This window comes from Episyrphus balteatus, chromosome 2, assembly GCF_945859705.1.
Source record: "Episyrphus balteatus chromosome 2, idEpiBalt1.1, whole genome shotgun sequence".
NCBI classification, from domain to species: domain Eukaryota; kingdom Metazoa; phylum Arthropoda; class Insecta; order Diptera; family Syrphidae; genus Episyrphus; species Episyrphus balteatus.
This window is the reverse complement of record NC_079135.1, coordinates 57,948,596-57,969,166: the sequence shown is the minus strand read 5'-3', so window position 1 is coordinate 57,969,166 and position 20,571 is coordinate 57,948,596. Positions and strand designations below refer to the sequence as shown.

The 20,571-nt window shown below is 32.0% G+C and overlaps 1 protein-coding gene across 2 annotated transcripts in view; it reads left to right on the top strand.

Annotated features, from left to right (window-relative positions):
• LOC129908814 (REST corepressor) overlaps positions 1 to 20,571 on the top strand; it is an 81,754-nt gene that overhangs the window by 33,153 nt on the left and 28,030 nt on the right. For both annotated transcript variants that reach the window (XM_055985603.1, XM_055985604.1), the window contains exons 3-5: positions 9,856 to 9,990; positions 16,361 to 16,575; positions 16,648 to 16,815. In XM_055985603.1, coding sequence (XP_055841578.1) covers positions 9,856 to 9,990; positions 16,361 to 16,575; positions 16,648 to 16,815 — 518 coding nt within the window. The remainder of the gene's footprint in view (positions 1 to 9,855; positions 9,991 to 16,360; positions 16,576 to 16,647; positions 16,816 to 20,571) is intronic.

Sequence of the window (20,571 nt, the reverse complement as noted above, 5' to 3'; positions counted from 1 at the left end):
TTTATATGGTTTTCGGGGGGTTAAATAACGTGAGTTTTCCAATCAAGGTGATTAGGCTAAATTAACACAAATTCACTTTCTGAATATAAGCACTTAGGCGCTGTCATTTATCCTCAGCTTTAAGATATCAATCTTAACGGTGCGATCGATAGAACTCAAGATATAAGCTGTTTAATAGCCTGTTTTCACTACAGCCCAAATGAGATAATTACGCAAATTATCTCATTTCGAATGTCGCATCGACAAGATTAAAATTCTGGCTTTGGGGAGATGACAAAAATTGCAAATAAATACTAAAAAAGGTGGAACGAAGTCCGCCGGGTCAGCTAGTAAATAAATAAATATTCCATAAATTTTGTACGATTAGCATTTATCTTTATTTTTCCTCCACAAAATACTTTGCATCTGGGTTTAAAAGTTAAAAGGTTTTAAAATTTGTTTGGATTTAAAGAGATTGGATAAAGTCTTTATTTTGAAAATTATTTTTTCAAAAACTGTTTTATAAACCAGTTTTAATTAAAAATAGAATAAAAAAAAATTGACTTAAAAAAAATATAAAACGTTAAAATAGTTTTAACCGTTGATTTTTAGTAAATTTTTTTCAAAAGTAAGACAGGTTTTTTATAAAATTGCCCTCCTGGCTAAACGGTAGGGAATGGACCCCCTATACTATAGGATTTTTTTCTTGTTTCAACCCAACCTACATATTCCTTCTGAATATGTATTGAAGTAAAAAAAAAATAAAATAAATTGTTACCTTTTTTTGTGAAACCATTGCAGCAGCTTAATATAAACGAAATCTGCAAAATGACCACATCAAATTGTTGGAAATTAAATGATCTTTAAAAACTGTCAACAGTATTTTTTCAATAAAAGTTGTAGAAAAAAAGTTATGGCCCTTCAAAGAATTTTTTCTTATATGTACATTTATTTTCAAGTACAACTTTATTATTTTCAATTTTCAGAAAAAAGTACCTTAATCAAAATTCTAGAGAAATAAATTATCTACAAAAACGCTGTTTTTTTGTGGGACTTACGGTTCGCAAGATATCGATAAAAAACAGTTTACACCACTTCTTCCAAGATGGTGGCCAAATAGGGGGCTTTAAACCCCGAAAACTGGATTGTATACTCACATTAACCCCCTGTAGGCACACCTCTTCTTTGTGACGTGATGGGCACACGGCACAGTGGTTCCGTAGTAGGCCATAGGCCGAAATATCGATGTCAATATAATGACGTCATTTTTCGTTATATTTGTTATAAAAAGCCTATTCTTTAAGATAGCATAACAGACATTTTGAGAAAATAACGGAACTTTTCATATCGACCATGAAAAGTTGTCGAAAAAAGTCTGATTTCAATGCTTTATTTTTGGTCCCGAATCAACTTAAACTTTTAAGTGTATTTTTCGGTTAAAATTATTTTTAAAGTTTTTTTTTTGTTATGGAACTTAAAGTTGAAGGTATGTACTTTATTTAAAGAGTTTACAATTCTATTTTATTTAAAATTTTCAATAAAAAACAGACTAGAAAAGGACAGGTTCAAATTCCATACTTTTGTTTTTCTTCTCACTTTACCGAAACTTTTAACTATGTTGTCATCAATATAAATACATGATTCATATACATAAATTTTCTCTAGCACGTGTAGTTTCTTAAACAATTGAATCTGTCTGCGAGTAAGTGCGACGGGCTACGACTGACTCTTTCACACTCATTGTTTCAATTTTACCCATATTTCTCATATTTAAAACTTTTTCAAAAAAAAAATTTTTTTTTTTAGTTTTTATGTTTTCCTTAAGTTTTTGCACATATTTTTATAAAAATATATGATATTAAGCAAGCTTTAAATCTGAAATGTGACATAAAAATTATGACTGAAATTGAAAAAAAAAACAAATAAATAATTTAAAAAAATAACTTATCATTTGTTTGTACATTTTGTTATTAAATATATACAAGATTTATTTATAAAACAATTGTTTTTAAATTAATTCATTTTTTATTGCTAAAAAAATATATTCTTACACATATTCAAGTATATTTTGTTGCTATCCTAACTATAATCCCCTATGGCCGCCCTTCTTAGAAACCGGTACCACTGTGCACGGGTGCGAATTTGGTTTTATACTTTTCATGTCGCGAAAACTTTTTTCGGTCACAATATTTTATATAGAATCAAGTATGAAATTGATGTAGAATATTCCGAGGAACTCGAATATTGTATTCACAATTCCGAAAAAGAATATTTTCATCCTTATAAAGAGACTTTTTTGTGACCACTTTTTTGAAAAATCGTAATTTTTGTATTTTTGTCCTGCCAAATTCGCACCCGTGTGCCGACAGAGGGTTAACCTCCCCTACACATCAAAACAAACAAATCTTGTCCTACCCAAAATGCAAGGTTAATGTAACATTTCAATGGACTTATAGATTACTGCGTAAAGTCTGTAAAAATGGGTTTTTGTAAATAAAAAAAAATGGAGGGTTCCAAAAATATATCAAAAATATTTGTATGCATTATTCGACCATATAAATAGCCTACACTATGTAGTTTGTCGGGTGTATTTTCAGTGTCGCACCGTGTTATCAGTTAATTTATTTATTTTATCAATAACTAAATCTTTAGTTATTTTGACGGGCATGAAACCTCGGGTCAAGGATTGTAAAGTGATACTGGGAGAAGCGATCGCCCACCAACACCATCTCCTACTGACAGAATTTTTTATGGAGACAGTGAACGACAACAAAAAGACAAAGACTTTTGGGAAGATCAAATGGTATAATCTGGATAAGGAAAAAGGCGAAACTTTTATTTCGAATATGCAAAACTATCTGTATAACAACACCAATATATTTCGAAATGAAGAGAGTACAGCACAAAGTATGTGGGACCTCCTACAGCGAACTTGCATAGAAAAAGCCAAAACACTGTTAGGGGTTTCAAAAGGACACAACCAACAAGGCAAAGAAACATGGTGGTGGAATGATGAAGCTAAAGCAGTTGTAAGTAAAAAGAAAATGGCTTTCAAAGCTTGGTCGAAGTGCCCCTCTAATAATACAGAGCAAAAGTCACGCCTCGAAGTGGAATACAGAAACTGCAAGAAAGAAGCGAAGAAGATATGTGCCCAAATTCAAGCCAAGAATACGGAAGACCTGTATCGGGAGCTAGATGTAATTTCTACCCCGACTGCTGGTGCTATTCAAGAGCTACGACAAAACGTGAATAAGGGCGCAACCATCTTCAAAATAGCCGCTCAAAGAAGAAGAAATGCTCAGGAGATCTGTTCGCCAAAGTTTATTAACAATGCTCAGGGCCAACTACTTGTGGAAAACGACGAAATCCTCCACAGGTGGCGACAGTATTGTGACGAACTTCTAAATGAACAATTTCCAAGGCTACACTTTCCAATGGCTTCACCTAACTTAAGCGAAGTATCCGATGTCACAGTCGAAGAAGTTAGTGAGGCTGTAAAATACTCCAAAAAGGGAAAAGCTGTTGGGCCAGACGAAATACCCTCAGAGTTTTGGAAAAAGATGGGAGACATCGGGTCTAGATGGCTCATGGTTCTTGTTTCCAAGCTTATACGAGGTGATCGAATGCCTAATCAATGGAGGGAAAGTTACCTTCTTCCAATATACAAAGGGAAGGGTGATACTCGAAGCTGTGATAATTACCGTTCGATTAAGCTGATGTCACACACCATGAAGATCGTTGAGCGAGTCCTGGGTAGCCGACTGCGAAAAATAATAAGGCTATCTGATGACCAGTGCGGGTTTGTTGCGGGTAAATCAACCACAGATGCAATCCAGAGTATCAGAATCATTATGGAAAAACATCGAGATTCCTTGGAGGATTTGCATGTGGTATTGGTTGATTTTGAAAAAGCATTCGATCGACAACCACGAGATCTGATATGGGTGGCCCTCAGACAACAAGGAGTTCCGGAAACCTATGTGCGGATAATTATGGACATGTATGATGGAGCAGTTACTAAAGTAAGATGTGCAGCTGGAGTCACCGAAGAATTCGAAATCACAGTAGGTGTACACCAGGGAAGCGTCTTGAGTCCTCTGCTCTTTATTACCGTTCTTGATTACCTGCTTGAAGGCAAAGTGACGGACCCAAAAGTGCATCAGTTATTCTTTGCTGACGATGGAGCCATCATAAGTGAAGACCCGATATCCCTGCAACGAGCACTTGATGTATGGGTGGATGTTCTAGAAGGTAATGGGTACCGCATAAGCGCGAGAAAGACAGAATACCTATGCTGCCCATTTTCTGATCCACACAGGCCTATTCCTGACATTTATTTGAATGGTGTAGTGCTTCCCAAGTGTGAAAAGTTTAAATATCTGGGGTCTATGATAAATAACGAAGGTACTTGTGATGACGATATCAATCATCGCGTAAGCGTAGGGTGGATGAAGTGGCGGGAAAATTCTGCTATCTTCTGTGATCGAAAAATGCCCCCTAAGCTGAAAGGAAGGCTCTACACCGCAGTTGTGCGTCCAGCACTCACATACGGTTCACAATGTTGGACAATGTACAAAAAGTATGAGAGTAAGTTAACGGCAGCTGAGATGAAGATGCTTCGTATGACAGCAGGAGTAACAAAGCTTGATAGAATTAGAAGTACGAAGATCCGAGGAAGCCTTCATGTTAAAAACACCATCTCCCAAAAAATTGAACACGACCGACTCAGTTGGTATTGCCATGTTCAAAGGAGAGATCCTGAGAACCCCGTCAAAAAAGCAATATCATACAACGTTCCAACACGAAATAAAAAGAAAGGTAGGCCTAAAAACTCCTGGTACAAGCAAATGCAAAAACACCAGCATTCAGTTGGCCTTAGAAATGGAACAATACAAAACTGGGAGGCTTGCCGCCGATTTCTGAGGTCAACCCGGCGAACCCCACAAGCGGATCACTAGTGTGAAGCAGTAACGTGGGATAGTTATGATCCCCTCGACATCGAGATCATAACAGCGCCGAGAAAAAAGGAAGAAGAAGACGGGCACTAGCCATGTTTGCGGACCATCATTTAAATAGCTAAAATAGGTGAATCGGTGATTGTTAAAACAACATAAGTGGCAAAACCAACATGATTTGATATTTGGATCATATAAAATTTCGAGGTTAAAATACGCATTGAGTGCTAAAACAACATATCTCTTCTGCCAATTTTGAAATTGAGTGTTAAAACACCTTAGTACTTCATATTAATTTGTTTTTTTTTACATTCAACACTGGAAAAACGAAGTAAGTTAACTGTTGTTTCTTAAAGTTTTTCGATGATTTAGTGTCAGTTAGTTGTTCGCGGTCATTCGAATGGAATTGCATCTTTCAAAATGTTCTTGTTAATAAATTAAATTGGTACCAAATGAAAAAAACTGTATCTTAGGAAAAAGTTTTACTATGAATTTTTCTCTGCATTTGGATTAAGAATGTAAGATATTGCAATATTAGTATTGGTAATGCATCTTGCAATAAGTGAAGGACATATTTTGAATATAAAATATGATGCTCTGTTATTTTCCCTGAGCCATTTTGTTCTAGAGTTTTCAAGCTATTAATACCAGCAAAGAATTGAAAATGCAAACTAAAAAAAAAAAAATTCGTAAATGTTGTCTAAAAGGCTTCTAGTTTGGGTTCTAATGGTTTGATATTCAAGATCAAGGTCTTCAAACTCAGGGAAAATTACAACCATCATATTTTTCACTTCAAATAAACATTAAAATTTTATCAATGAGACAATCAATAAAAAGTGTTAAATGCAAAAATGCATTTTATACTATTTTGAAGTACCTATACGTCACAAGGATAAAACTTTTGCACAATATAAGTAAGACTTAACTACGTCAAAAAATAACAAATTCATTGCTGGCCGTGGAACGTCCACTTTCGCCTTTTTGTTTAATGTTCTTGTTTTTTAATGTATGTATTAAAAAAAGTGCTGAATTATAATGGTCTTTTATTCATTTCCATTAAATTTGCTAATACTATGGATGTAAAATGAGTGTCAAAACAACATTATTTCCAAGTAATTAAGTGGTTTTAACTCCCAACAAAAAGTTGGGTGTTAAAACAACATATAAAAAATATTTATTTTTTGTTAAATCTTCTTTGATAAAAATATTTTTTTAAAACTTTTAGTTAGTTCCAACTCTCAACAAGGCCTGTAAACCGAATTTAAAGCTAAAATTGTCAATGTGGCCGCGTCGTCAAAAATACAGAGTTTTTTGTCTCTCCTGAAAAAAAAATAAAAATGTTACTTATGTTGTCTGACGGGTTTTTGCTATGTGATTGGGAGAAAAATGAAGCAAAATACTATAGCCGGAAAAAGTATTTTGACAAAATGAACATTTTTCTAACTGATGAGAATAATCTGTAACGGTTAAACATAAACTAAGGAAGTTGACGGTTTTTTAATAAGTATATTATGGTGAATCTCATGAGGGTCAATGTCAGTCATATAGTTGGTATTATGCTTCGAGGCTGCATTTTTTGTTTAAAAAGTACTAACTTTTTAGGGAAAAAAGGAATTTGACAAACGTTCTTTTTCATGTTGGTAAGGTAAGGTAATGCATTTTACGTGTTTCAAGCACGTCAGAAACTGACAGATATATTAAGGCTCCGATTTATAAAAAATTGTGCAAAACGGGAGAACTTAACATTGAAATTAGTGCACCTTAAGTTGCAAGTCATAATTTCGGTGTGTCTGTTAAAAAATCTATTTTTTGTCCATTTATGGTAAATTTTGAATAGTATAATTTTATTTTTGTGTTTTCATAATTGGTAATTTTTAGTTTCCCGCGATAAATTCAGTTCTCCACAGACACACCGAAATTATGACGTAAAATGCATTACCTTACCTTACCAACGTTGAAAAAGAACGTTTGTCAACGTACTTTTTATACAAAAAATGCAGCCTCAAAGCATAATACCAACTATATGACTGACATTGACTATCATGAGATTCACCATAATATACTTATTATAAAACCGTCAACCTCCTTATTTTATGTTTAACCGTTACAGATTATTCCCATCAGTTAGAAAAATGTTCATTTTGTCAAAATACTTTTTCCGACCATTGTAGTTTGATATTGTTGTGGGGTCGGAAGAAGAGGAATCGGAGAAAACAAAGCTCGAAGAAAGTCCGTCAGATTTTCTTTTTTCTTGTTTACGAAATTAAAGAAGCATTTAGGGTCTGATACCATATTATTTTCTACGTTGATAAGGTAACGACCATAAAGGAGTTCTTTTAATTCCGAGAAACGATTATACACTCAGTTTCATTCGTTTAAATACAGTCTTTTTGCAATCATTTTCTTACCATTTCTCCTAAACCTTTAATATTGAGGAAAAGACTAATAATGGACTTTATTAAGGGTGGTATGATGAATTTTGAATCCTTCTAATAAAGTTTTTGTGTTATAGGACTTCAACGAATTTTATTCATAAAATTGATGTTTTTTTTGTGTCATTCGTTTAAATACGCATCAAAAATGGAAGTGTTAAAAGCGAAACAATAATAAAACTCTTACATTTCTATTGAAAATCTAGTTTTTATTGATTAACATGAACTTTTGTACCATTTAGTAATGCGTACTACCTCCACTATGCTCGATTACTTCCAAAAGCCTATGGTGCGGTGAATCATAAAGTGAACCCAAATAATCAAGTGAGAAACTCTCTTCGATGAAATAAATGGCGCAAATGACGATAGTGTCAGATGTTTGTTGACTTGGAACAGACGTGGGAGACGAGAAATTTAAGGTGTGAGAGTAGACGAAGTGAGTAAGTTTGATTAAGGAGTTTGTAATAGGTCTAGAAAAATTATGGAAAATTCCTGTTTTAAATTGGGGATTGTCGGGATCTGGATTATTTCAAGTGTGTATTTGTTTTTTTATTAGAATTAGGTGATTTGGAATCAGGATTATTTTTGGATATATGAGGTTTTTTAGGATGGATATAATCGGTGAATTTTGAGAGCAGCATGATGAAAAATGCTATCATCATCGCTACTACTTTAATCTATTTGAGCGAGTTAATTTTCCAGATTATTAAGAGTTGTTTTTTCTGAATTTGTTTTCATTTCATAAGTCTCTTAATTTACATAGGTTCAAAATCAATATCATTTTGCCATCTACTGGAAGGGGCAGGACAACGAATTCCTTTGAACCTAAAAAAAATTAAATGTTCTCGGATAAAAACATAAAATGTTCCAAATATTAACCATTTTTTCCGATGGACAGGAATCAAAAAAATAATTGCAAATAAAATTATGTTAATATTACCTCTTGTGATATTAAAACTTTATTTAACTAAAATATATACAGGGTGATTCAGGAGTTATGTGCCAAAAAGCTAGAGCGTGTAGGTCGAGACAAGAAAAAAATCGTATGGGAGGGGGGGGGGTCTATTCCTCTTCGTTTAGCGGGGAGGGCCAATTTAAAAAAAAATTGACTTATTTTGGAAAAAAAATTATTAAAAATCAACGGTTATACTTACAATAACGTGTTATACCTTTTTGTAAAGCCAAAACCCTAGTCTTTTACAAATATTTTAAACAAAGCCATTTTATTGCACACTTTTTAAAAAATTAATTTTTAAATCAAAATTTTGAAAAAAAAATTAAAAAAAAAAATTTCAAAGTATTTTTTTTTCAAAATGTCATGTAATTAAGTACTAATTTAGTTTTTAAAATTCGATGCTCTTATTTATTTTTAAACAAAAACAGAAAACCAGATTGAAAAATATCTTGTGATTTTCGAGAAATTAACAAAAAACCAAAACTACTTTTTTCTAAAAAACCTCTTTATGTTTTGTTTTTACTTGGCTGGACTTGTTGATAAATTAATTTGTGAAAAATTAACCATTCGTCAACTATTTTTTAAACATTCAGACTTAAGTAAGGATACAATAAAATACCGTATTGGATTAACCCTGAATTGATCAACTTTTTTCATTGATAACACCTGAAAACTTACCTGACAATTTTTGTTACTATTTCTGGGGTGCTCGCCGCCCATGGAAAAAGTCCTTTTTTTTTTTATTTTGAACTGCTTGCGCAAGTTCTATTTCATTTTTTTTTTCATTAAATAAAACAATTATACTGCCTTAAGACCCTTACAGCTAGAATCCATGGGCAGCGAGCAATACGGTATCATTTTATTGTATCCTTACTTAAGTCTGAATGTTTAAAAAATAGTCGACGAATAGTTAATGTTTCATAAATTAATTTATCAACAAGTCCAGCCATGTAAAAACAAAAAAATAAAGAGGTTTTTTGGAAAAAAGTGTTTTGGTTTTTTGTTAATTTCTCGAAAATCACAAGATATTTTGCAATCTGGATTTCTGATTTTGTTTAAAAATAAATAAGGGCATCGAATTTTAAAAACTAAATTAGTACTTAATTACATGAAATTTTGAAAAAAATTACTTTGAAATTTTTTTTCCAATTTTTTTTTTTTCAAAATTTTGACTTTAAAAATTAATTTTTAAAAAGTGTGCAACAAAATGGCTTTGTTTAATATATTTGTAAAAGACTAGGGTTTTGGCTTTACAAAAAGGTATAGCACGTTATTGTTAGTATAACCGTTGATTTTTAATAATTTTTTTTCCAAAATAAGTCAATTTTTTTTTAAATTGCCCCTCCCCGCTAAACGAAGGGGAATAGACCCCCCCCCCCCCCAATGCGATTTTTTTCTTGTCTCGACCTAACCTACACGCTCTAGCTTTTTGGCACATTACTCCTGAATCACCCTGTATATTATGTATGTTTAAATTTCTTGAGCTATTAAACAGTAATAACAGATTTAAAAAACGCTTTATTTAATTTTAAAGAAAAAATTCGAGTTGGACGCGACTACCAAGCTGTATGCCCACCTCTAGTACCAGAACCAGAACGCAAACCGGAAGTATTAAACGACCGTGCCCTTTTAGTGTGGTCCCCTACTAAAGAAATACCAGATCCAAAACGTAAGTATTTCTTTCATTGTACAGCTGCGAGCAAAAAAAAATAGCAGTGCATCGAATAATATTTTCAATTAAACATAAAACATAAAAAGAGCGTTGATGTTTGAAAATTGTTTTAAGAACTTCTTAAGATTCATTAAAATTTAATTTTAAGTGTGAATGGAATACAATTGCTAATAACCCAATAAAAGTTAGTATTTGCTCCCATGACAGCTTCGCAACGACCTCTTATGGAGTTTAATTTTTTAATTTTTAATTTTGGTGGTTTGGTTTTAGAAACTGGGCGGTCGGACCACCCCTAGTTTGGTTCCACATCCTATTGGTATCATACTGTTGGTTGAATTTTCAGCCTCCTATCTTATACAGAGTTTCCCGGAATGAGATAAGAAGATTTTGAGGCATGATTTTTGGGTATATTCTAAGAAAAAATTATTGTACAGTAACTCTCTGTCTGCAAAGCGATGATTTAAGAAAACGCTTACTTTGGTATGCCTTTACGATGTTAATGTTAATAACTCCGTTAACACTTATGATAAAAACTTCATTAATGTCTTGATTTTTAGAACCTGCATTTAAAAAATGTAAATATCTTTTTTAAATGCTCAGACATCAATTTTTAAATGTACCTAATTATTTTTTTCTTACCCATGATAATTTTTGACTTTGGCTACGATTTTCTTCGATAAATGTGTTATAAACATAGTGTTTAATAAATATATTCTTATGAAGAAAACAATAATGAACAAAAATGTTGTTCACAAGTTTGCCAGAAAACTTATAAACTTTATGATATTTGGAAAAACCTGCACCACATGTGTTTTTTTTGCTTTAGTCAAAAATGGGTACGAATTAAAAATTTATTTTTGTAGTTTAAGCTTATTTCTGTTTAAGACCTAGTAACAACAATTACAGTTGAAACTCGATTAACCGGGATGGTCGGGACCGAGCCCTTTACGGATAATCGAAAATCCCGAATAATAGAACTTTCTTTTCTGAAACAAAAAATTATATTTATTTAAGTATTTATTAAAAAACTTATTAAAAAAACGAAAACAAAAATAAGATACTCGTAAAAAACAAAATACTACACATATCCCGTAACTTCTTTTTGCGTAGGACTGATTTGAAGTGAAGGAATTTGTTAGGTACTGTTCATATATTACAGATAGTAGAGTTTATTACGGATAACAGAGTTTAAACTAATACGTTGTCTTTATTTTCGAGAACAAATTTCCAATTTTTTTTATCACGGATAATAGAGCGTCCCGGTTAATCAAATCCCGGATAATCGAGTTTCAACTGTATTTAAAAAGTTCTTCTTGATAAAGCCCGTTTTTTTTTTTTTTGATTTTATTGCTAATATAAATTGATGGAGGTTTTCCAATATGATTTACCAGGTACAATCCAGGATATTTCACTGATTCAATTAGCTACTTCATGTTACGAACAAGATGACGCTCCAGCCCACTAAGGATACGAATTTTAAGATTGGCTGATAAAGATTGCGGTTATCATTGGATGGGAAGAAATGGACCTGTTCAATGAGTTTTCCAAAGTGCAAAATATTGGCTTTTTTTATGAATAGGAGTGAAAAGTGTTACTTATTTGATATCAATAGCACTTCTTGAGGAACAAGAAGAAATCTCTGAACCATCATTAAAAAAATGACAATAGATAGAATAAATTAATATTCCCAATAAAATAAAAAAAAACGGGCTCTATTAAGCACACAAAATCAAGGAGCACACTTTAAATAATTGTTGTAAACAGAAATAAACTTTAGCTACAAAAATAAATTTTTAATTCGTAACCATTTTTGACTAAAGCAAAAAAATACATTTTTTAGAGATTTTACCTGGTGCAGACTTTCCTTAATATCGTAAAATCTATGAGTTTTCTGCCAAACTTGTAAACAACATTTTTGTCCATTATTGTTTTCTTCATAAGAATAAAAAATAAATTTATAAAACGCTATAACACATTTATAAAAGAAAATCGCCCCCAAAGTCCAAAATTATCATGGGTAAAAAAATAATTCCATTTAAAAATTAATATCTGAGCAATTAAAAAAAGATAAAACTAAGATAGTTTTCGACTCCAACCCAGAGGGACGGCGCAGTAGAGGAAGACCTCGTCTGAGGCTGCGCAACCAAGTGGAAGGGGACCTCAATCAACTTGGCGTGCGCAACTGGAAGCAGCGAGCTAAGGATAGAGCTGGCTGGCGAAGCTTGTTGGTTGAGGCCCAAATCCACAGCGGATTGTAGCCGCCTTACGGCGCTGGTCACCCTAAGTAAGTAAGTAATTAAAAAAAGATATTAACATTTTTTAAATGCAGGTACAAAGAATAGCATTTCTTCTAAAAATCAAGACGTTAATGAAGTTTTTTTCATAAGTATTAACGGAGTTATTATCATTAACATGAGTAAAGGCATACCAAAGTAAGCGTTTCCTTAAATCATCGCTAAAGGGTATCAACCTTGCAGATAGAGAGTTACTGTAGAACAATTTTTTTCTTAGAATATACCCAAAAATCATCCCTCAAAATCTTCTTATCTCATTGCGGGACACCCTGTATAGATAAGTGTACTGACCGATATTGAAAAATTGTATTTTTTTTTTGGAAAAAAGTAAAAAAATTAAATTTTTTTAAGTTAAAAACTGTATTTATTCTGGAAAAAAAAATCGAAATAATAATTTAATTTATTTAAATATTTTATATGTTTTATAAAGACAAGTTAAACTTTAATAAAATATTTGCTTTAAAAAAAAAACTGAAAAAAAACATGATTACGTACAAAACCTAAATATTGAACTGTTAACAGCACCCTCTTGTACTTAAGATAGCGACTTGGAGTTTGACAATAGTAGGGGAGCCCAGGAAGTAATTTTACGCGTTACTTGAGAAAATCATATGGGGAGAAAGCTTGTATTCAGAAATGTACTCCAACCAAATATAAAAGCTTGATACAGTGGTGTGCGTTGTCGAGCATCAGAAAAACTCGAGCGCGACAGATTAAGAAATAGTAGGTTCAGTACATCCTGAAAAGTGTAAATTTAAATAAGACTGGTCAACAAGGTTTTTGCCACAAGAACCAAAATATACTTTTTGGGGTGCCGAATCCGAATCTGAAGTCAGAAAAATTTGATTCTCCCGTTTTTGAAATATTACCGTTAGAAAATGTCAAAAAACGTCATTTTGGCTGTTTTCGAGGTTATGTTTTTATGTGGTCTAATTCATTATGAATAAATTTGTAACGGTGCCTATAAGAACTGGTTTTATTCTTTAAAAAAATGTTTAGATCTTTCCGATATCTCTTTTATTACCCAAGATATTTAACATTTAAATACCGGTCTTTGAATCAGAAACAACACTGGCCAACCAAATTAAACTTTTTTGCCACAAGAACCAAAATATACTTTTTTGAAGGTTTTTGGGTTGCTGAACTCGAATCCATAATCAGAAAAATTCTATTAGCCTTCGTTCTTGAAATATTACCGTTATAAATGACTATATGAGATAATAATCATCTTATTCTCAATTCACTGTACCAACAAAAAATCTTTCCTATCTTTCTATTCCTTCTAACTAGTGCCGTGCAGTTGCATTTAAAAGACCTTAGGTCTTACAGGCATATAGTTAAATTATTATTATTATTATTATTATTAAAAAGGTTTTTTTTTATAAAGGTTATATTTCAAGAACGGAGGCTAATAGAATTTTTCCGATTGCGGAATTGAGTTCACCAACTCGAAAACCTTCAGAAAAGTATATTTTGGTTCTTGTGGCAAAAATTCTGTGACCAGTGACTTAACTTTGGCTTATTAAATGAAACTCAAGATATCTCGAGCAATAAAAGAGATATCGGGAAAATTTAAACAGTTTTTGAAAGAAGAATATCTGTTCTTACAATAACCGTTACAAATTTGTTTATAATGAATTACCCCACATAAAAACAGAACCTCGAAAACAGCCAAAATGACGTTTTTTTTAGCATTTTATAACGGTAATATTTCAAAAAGGAAGGCCAATCAAATTTTTCTGACTTCAGATTCGAAACATTAATTTTTTTGTCTCGTTTACTTATACTTATTATGTGGATACGGATTGACTTAACAAAATCTAAAGAATTTATAAAATTTGATAAAAAATAACTTGCCAATAACATGGTCCTCCAAAAGACGTTTTCTATGGAATTCATTTCCGGAGAACTTCCAGACCGGTCCAATACTTAAATTTTTTTATTTTAATAACGTGACATTCTTAACTTTGTGAATAAAAATGTATGTTTTTTTAAATTTTTGGCATTAAACGTGTAAAAAGCAATTTTTGAAAAAGTCTGAAAAATGACTTTTTTTACCAAGCTAAATCTCTAAAATTATAACAATTAAAAATCTGAAAAATTTTCACATGATAGCTACACTTATTAAATTTGAGTTTGTAAAGTTTTAAATTTTTTGAACGAATGGTTTGGCTGGAATTTAAAATTGATCGAACAAGGTCCAAGAAACCCCAAGTTATTCCCATAAGAAACTTCAACCGCTTGGCGGCACGGGTTAGAATTAAGTTAGAGACTTCAAACTTTGAAAATATTTTTTTTAGTTTATTTCCAACCATATAAGATCCTAGGAGCATAGAAATTCTTATTATTTTAAAATAATGAACACCCTATTGTGCACCTTGCAATTCACATCATGAAAAGCCACATTTTCTATTTACGAAAAAATAGCATAGATTCCGCAGTTTTGGTCAAATTCAATAAAAAAAATACGCCAATTTGTGCCTAAATGTATATTCTTTCAGAATATAACCTTACTTTATTTTTTTGTTTGTTTTATTTTGCAAAAAAAATTGGGTAAAGTTGAAAAAATTGGGAAAAAAATCACTTTTTCAAGATTTGTGGGATAAAAACCTACACTTAATTTGTTTAAGGGGTTATATCTAGTTGTAAGTGCGAAAAAACGTTCTTTTTTGCGGATTTTTTGTGAAGAGGCATTTCATTATACAAACATAAGAATACATGTACATATAGCAAATTTAATGTATAAAAATAATTCGCTGTGTATTTAGAAAAATATTGGGTTCCGTTATTTTTGTAGTTGATCTCCTAGGCGACCTCCAAAAAAAGCTGTCTGGCGGTGAGCAAGATATCTCTGATACAAATCACCCAAAATTGAAAAATCCAAAATATTCATTTCCAGGATAGACAAATGCAGGTAATGAACGAAGGAATAGTCAAAATTTTGATTTTTGACAAAATGGCGGCTTCTTAAAGACAAAAATCGTTTTTTTTTCACGAAAATTTACACTTTAAAATGGCATACAAAATCCAATTATTGTCAAAAACCTTATTCCTTCGTTCATTACCTGACAAAAGTATCAAAGAAAATTCAGTAAAAATTTCAAGTCGATCGGTTCAGCCGTCCCGGAGTAATCGTGCTCACCGCCAGACACATTTTTTTTGGAGGTCGTCTAGGAGATCTACTACAAAAATAACGGAACCCAATATTTTTCTAAATACACAGCGAATTCTTTTTATACATTAAATTTGCTATAGGGATATGTATTCTTTAGGTTTATATAATTAAATGCCTCTTTACAAAAAATCCACAAAAAAGAAGGTTTTTTTTGCACTTACAACTAGATATAACCCCTTAAACAATAGACTTATATACATCATTCAAAAGGTCTGGAAATCCAAAAACATATAACATATTGAGAGTTGTTACAAAAATGACTGAAATATTGATAGATTACATCGTATGGTCTGTAAAAATGTTTTTTTTGTAAATAAAACAAAAATGGAGGGTTCCAAAAATATAACAAAAATATTTTTATGCATTATTCGACCATACGAACAGCCTACACTATGTTATTTCTCGGGTGTATTTTCAGTGTCGCACCGTGTTATCATTCGCGTGGCGTGGAGCTTGAAAACTTCGATAGGGTATCATGTAAGTCGGCTCTGTATGAGGTTATCACTCGATTCGATGAAAAGTATAGAGAGACACACAGGGAAGAGGCTTCAAACTCTCGACATCGGCGATTTATAGACCTCATGACCTCAATCAGAAAATTTATTTTCGAGACGGTTTAACTATCGAACAAATCTCATAATTTTCTGTAATTTAGAACTTATTTTATTTTCAAAATAAAGTTAGGGGCTTTCGCCCATATACATTTTTGATCAGCATAAAGTTATATTCTTGAAAAATTTCATCAAGTTTGCTTAAGGGTTCTACTTAAAAAAAATTCCAACATCAAAGCTCTTTTTATGTTATATTTATAATATTTATCGATGTACTGATATTTTTTTGCTCGAAACTGTACATATGTATTTAACTTTGAATGAATATCACAAATCCACTTAAATAGTTGAAGAGTATATATCAGTCGCCAAAGAAAAGTATGGATACAATGGAGAACAAGCTTTAGGAATGCTGTTTTGGCACAAACACGATCTAGAACGTGCTGTAATGGATTTAGCAAATTTCACTCCTTTCCCTGATGAATGGACTGTTGAGGATAAGGTACTGTTCGAACAAGCTTTTCAGTTTCACGGCAAGAGTTTTCATCGTATACGACAAATGGTAGATATTTGTTTTGGGTATATTTTTGGTGTCAATTTTGAAATATTAAAATTTTTTGTTGTTCTTGAATAGCTACCAGATAAATCAATAGCGAGTTTGGTTAAATATTATTATTCCTGGAAAAAAACACGTCATCGGCAGAGCGTTATGGACCGTCAGGAAAAAGCCAAAGCCAGCAAAGAAGGTTCCGAAAACGGCAGCGACAATGGCAGCAACGAAGAATCCGACAATGAAGAAAAGGTAAATTACTTTTATACAAACACAGATTAAGTAAATAACAATTTCACTTATACGATTTATATCCATCATCCCTTCCCATTAATTTTAATCAAGGTGCATCATATGTTAGCGCGTGAAATTTCGCATTCATCATTAGACGATTTTTATGCATTTTATATATGACTTCCTGTTCAGTACTATTTACACAGGCAAATTTATTTTCAATAAATTAAAATATTAACATCAGAAAAATGTTCAATATTATTTCTGTTTTCATTTTTATGCATTGGAAATAAGTTGCGTAGTTAGTAGATTTGTATTTTTTTTTATTTAATGTGTTAAATGTATGGCAAATCGTAGATATAATTCCTCATTGTTATGTCACATCGTCGCCGTGAAGCAAAATTATTGTAAGTCATAAAAAGCAAATTTTACAGGGGACGATTTTTAAGTTTCAAATTGGTTTAAAGTAACAATTTTCTGCTCGTTTGCCATTCAAGTTATGTTTTTTATAAAGCTTGTTCTTTTCTCTTGAATAAAATATACAAGTTTACCTCATTAGTAAATGCATACTATTTTTAAATATTTTTAAAAACTAAAAACCCAAAATTGGACATAGAACAATTTCTATACAAATACGTTTTTTCCTTAAATAAAAAGTGGACTTAGAACAAAATATGATGGGACTTAGAACAATCAAGAATACTCGGGCTCATTTTCTAGAGGCTACTTCTTTGTTTTAATTGTTCTATGTCCCATTAAATTATACACTAGCCCAAAAAATTCAGGGAACAAAAAAAAATTATGATCTTTTTAGTGATTTTCGACAAGCTGTATCTCAGTAAAAAATGATCGCATCATGACAAATCAAAAAGCATGTGAAAGCACATTCTTCTAGTTTTAGGATTTTATGACTAAATATTTTATTTCTAACGGTAAAATAGGTTAATCGTTGGAACTGTTCAAAAACCAACATTTTCAAATAAATATCGTTTAAATTTTAGATAAACCAAAGAAAATTAAAAGTTTTCAAAAAAATTAAATTTTGAAAAACAAAAAATGTGGTGTTTTAAATTATCTCAAAAATTCAAACCCTCACTACAGAAAAACTGTTTGATGAATAAGTCTAAAACTTTGCAAATTAATTTAAGGTCTATTAAGCTTCAATTATTTAACCTCAGTTTAATTTTATCACCCATAGTTATGAAATAGCGGCACATTTTCTAAAAAACTGTAAAAAGGCCTATTTTGATAGCTTTTCTAAATTGATATCAAATGTACGAAAACATTTTTTTTAACAAAGCAAACTTAATTTCTTTGTAGAGAATTAAATGAAATTTTCAAATGTATCCTTAAATTTTCTGTGGAGTGATTTGTTGAGATATTGATAGGAAAAGTCAAAAGTATGGTTTTTGGTTCGAGGACTGATATTGTATTCTAAAAAAATCGTAGAAGTTTGAAACGAAAATAATCTTGAAGCCAAATAAATAGCCTTTCTAAAAATTATAATCATTTCATCACAAAAAATTTTTCCACTTTTTTATGAGAAAAGTAAAAACAAAAAAAAATTTGAAAATGTTGGTTTTTGAACAGTTCCAACGATTAACCTATTTTAAGGTTAGAAATAAAATATTTAGTCATAAAATTTAGTCATAACATTTGTCATTATGCGATCATTTTTAACTGAGATACAGCCTGTCGAAAATCAATAAAAAAAATCACAATTTTTTTTTGTTCCCTTAATTTTTTGGGCTAGTGTATTATCTGCAGAATGGAATTTTTTGACAAAAACGGTTTTCAAATTCGGAAAGAGCACCCTTAAATTAGTAAAACTGCATCATTAACTCATTTTCGGATTTAGAACAATTTTTCTTTAAGCCGGCGATATGTACTATGTACTTTAAAATTTAAAAATATTAAGCGAACACAATCATTAATTTCGTTTACAAATTGTCCATTTACGTTTTTTTGTTTAGAAAACGATAAATTTTAAAATTTTTTTCTTAGGCCGTGAGTGCATTGGATACTTTTTTTTCTTGCGATAAATTGTAGGTACTATATAAAGTTATGCATTCGTACAGAAAAAAAGTCAGTCAGTCTGTCAGAAATGACATATAAAACTGATTGGTGTTTTACGGCGAACAACTAAATGACTAAGGCCTTCAGAAGAGTGCAGAAAACACATTATTTTCAGATTATTTTTCATTTTTGACTACGAATTAAAATAACTTGAATGTATATTTTTCATAAGAAGAAAATTTATAAGAACGTACCTTAGCTCACTGATTCCATTTCAAAAAGATTCAACTTAATATGAGTAATAAATAAAAAATAGTACACAATTTATTGAAACAACCAAAAATTATAAAAAGCCGTAAAAACTCGACCCAAAAGTGATCTTTCTCTTGCTTTGCGACAATCTCCTGAATACCATGTGGTTTTTTCTCTCTCATTTTTAATTTAGAGGTGTGAAATATTGTGTTCATTCGACAGGAGGTGGTTTTTAATGCACATGCCGAAAACGGAAAGTTGGTCAATTTCATCGATGCCAGAAACACTCATGGAAAGTGGCATAGTAGGAAGGTTCCGCTCTAATGAAAGAAAACAGCATTGTGTTTTTGACGCAGTAAATTATACGCGATTTTGTATTGCCCATCGGACAATGCTATCAAGATCAGAATTTAACGAGCTTATCATATTTAGCCGTTCAAGATCCACATCCGAAGAACATGGGCGAGAATCAGGAAACGAATATGAAAAACTAAGGGTACTATCATCAGCAAAATAAAGAGTGGATTAGAAGTTTCATATAGGAGATCATTTATAAAAATGAGATAGAGAATCGGAGACAAATGAGCCCTGTTTGTGGGGTTCAGACTTGAATCCATTTAATACGACTGTATTGAACGGTTCGAAAGGTAGTTTCTAATCCAGCGAAGAAGAGACTCATCGACACCAAAAGCACGCATTTTTCGAAAGCAGAGCTTGATGCCAAACTCTATCAAATGCCTTTGAAATATCAAGTGCAACAATCTTACTTTCTCCAATACGGTGTAAAGATTTGTTCCACTGCTCGGTGAGATAAACTATCAGATCACCAGTGGACCAATTGCTAAGAAAGCCGTACTGCCGGTCATTAATAAACTTTCGTTCTTCGAGATATTTCTTAAGTTGAAAATTAATCAACGTTTCCATGACCTTAGAAAGAATAGACGTAAGTGTGATCGGTCGTAGTTTGAAGGTGATGAAGATTCGCCGTTTTTAGGGACAGGTTTGACAAATGCTGTTTTCCATCCACTCGGGAAGAGTTCAGTAGAGTAGGACAGAAAAAAGCTAAAGTAAAGTGGTTTTGCCAGCGCGGAAGAACGATAGGGGGAGATACTATCCAAGGTCTTTGAGAACTCTTGCTACTGTACGAGTGCGAAAGAAGATTCGTCCCATGAATCTGTTTACGTGGCCAAGTCCTGGCGGAGTCATGAAACTATCTGGCAGTGTGGAGTTGGGAGCTAACTGCCTCACAAGTAGATTAGCTTTTTCAACAAAGCTAACAAAAGGAGGTCCATTGTAGACGAGAGTTGGAACCGACGCACACTGGGGCAGAATGCCCTTAAAGGTGGCATTAATTGAAAAATGAAAATTGAAATTGAATTTTTTAATTTTTTTTATTTTTCAATAAAGTAATAGCCACTTTAAACTGTAAATCATTGCTTTCTAGATATCTCTTATTCCTCACAGCAGAGCCTAGTTCAAGCATGATTTTTACTCTTGATTCGGAAA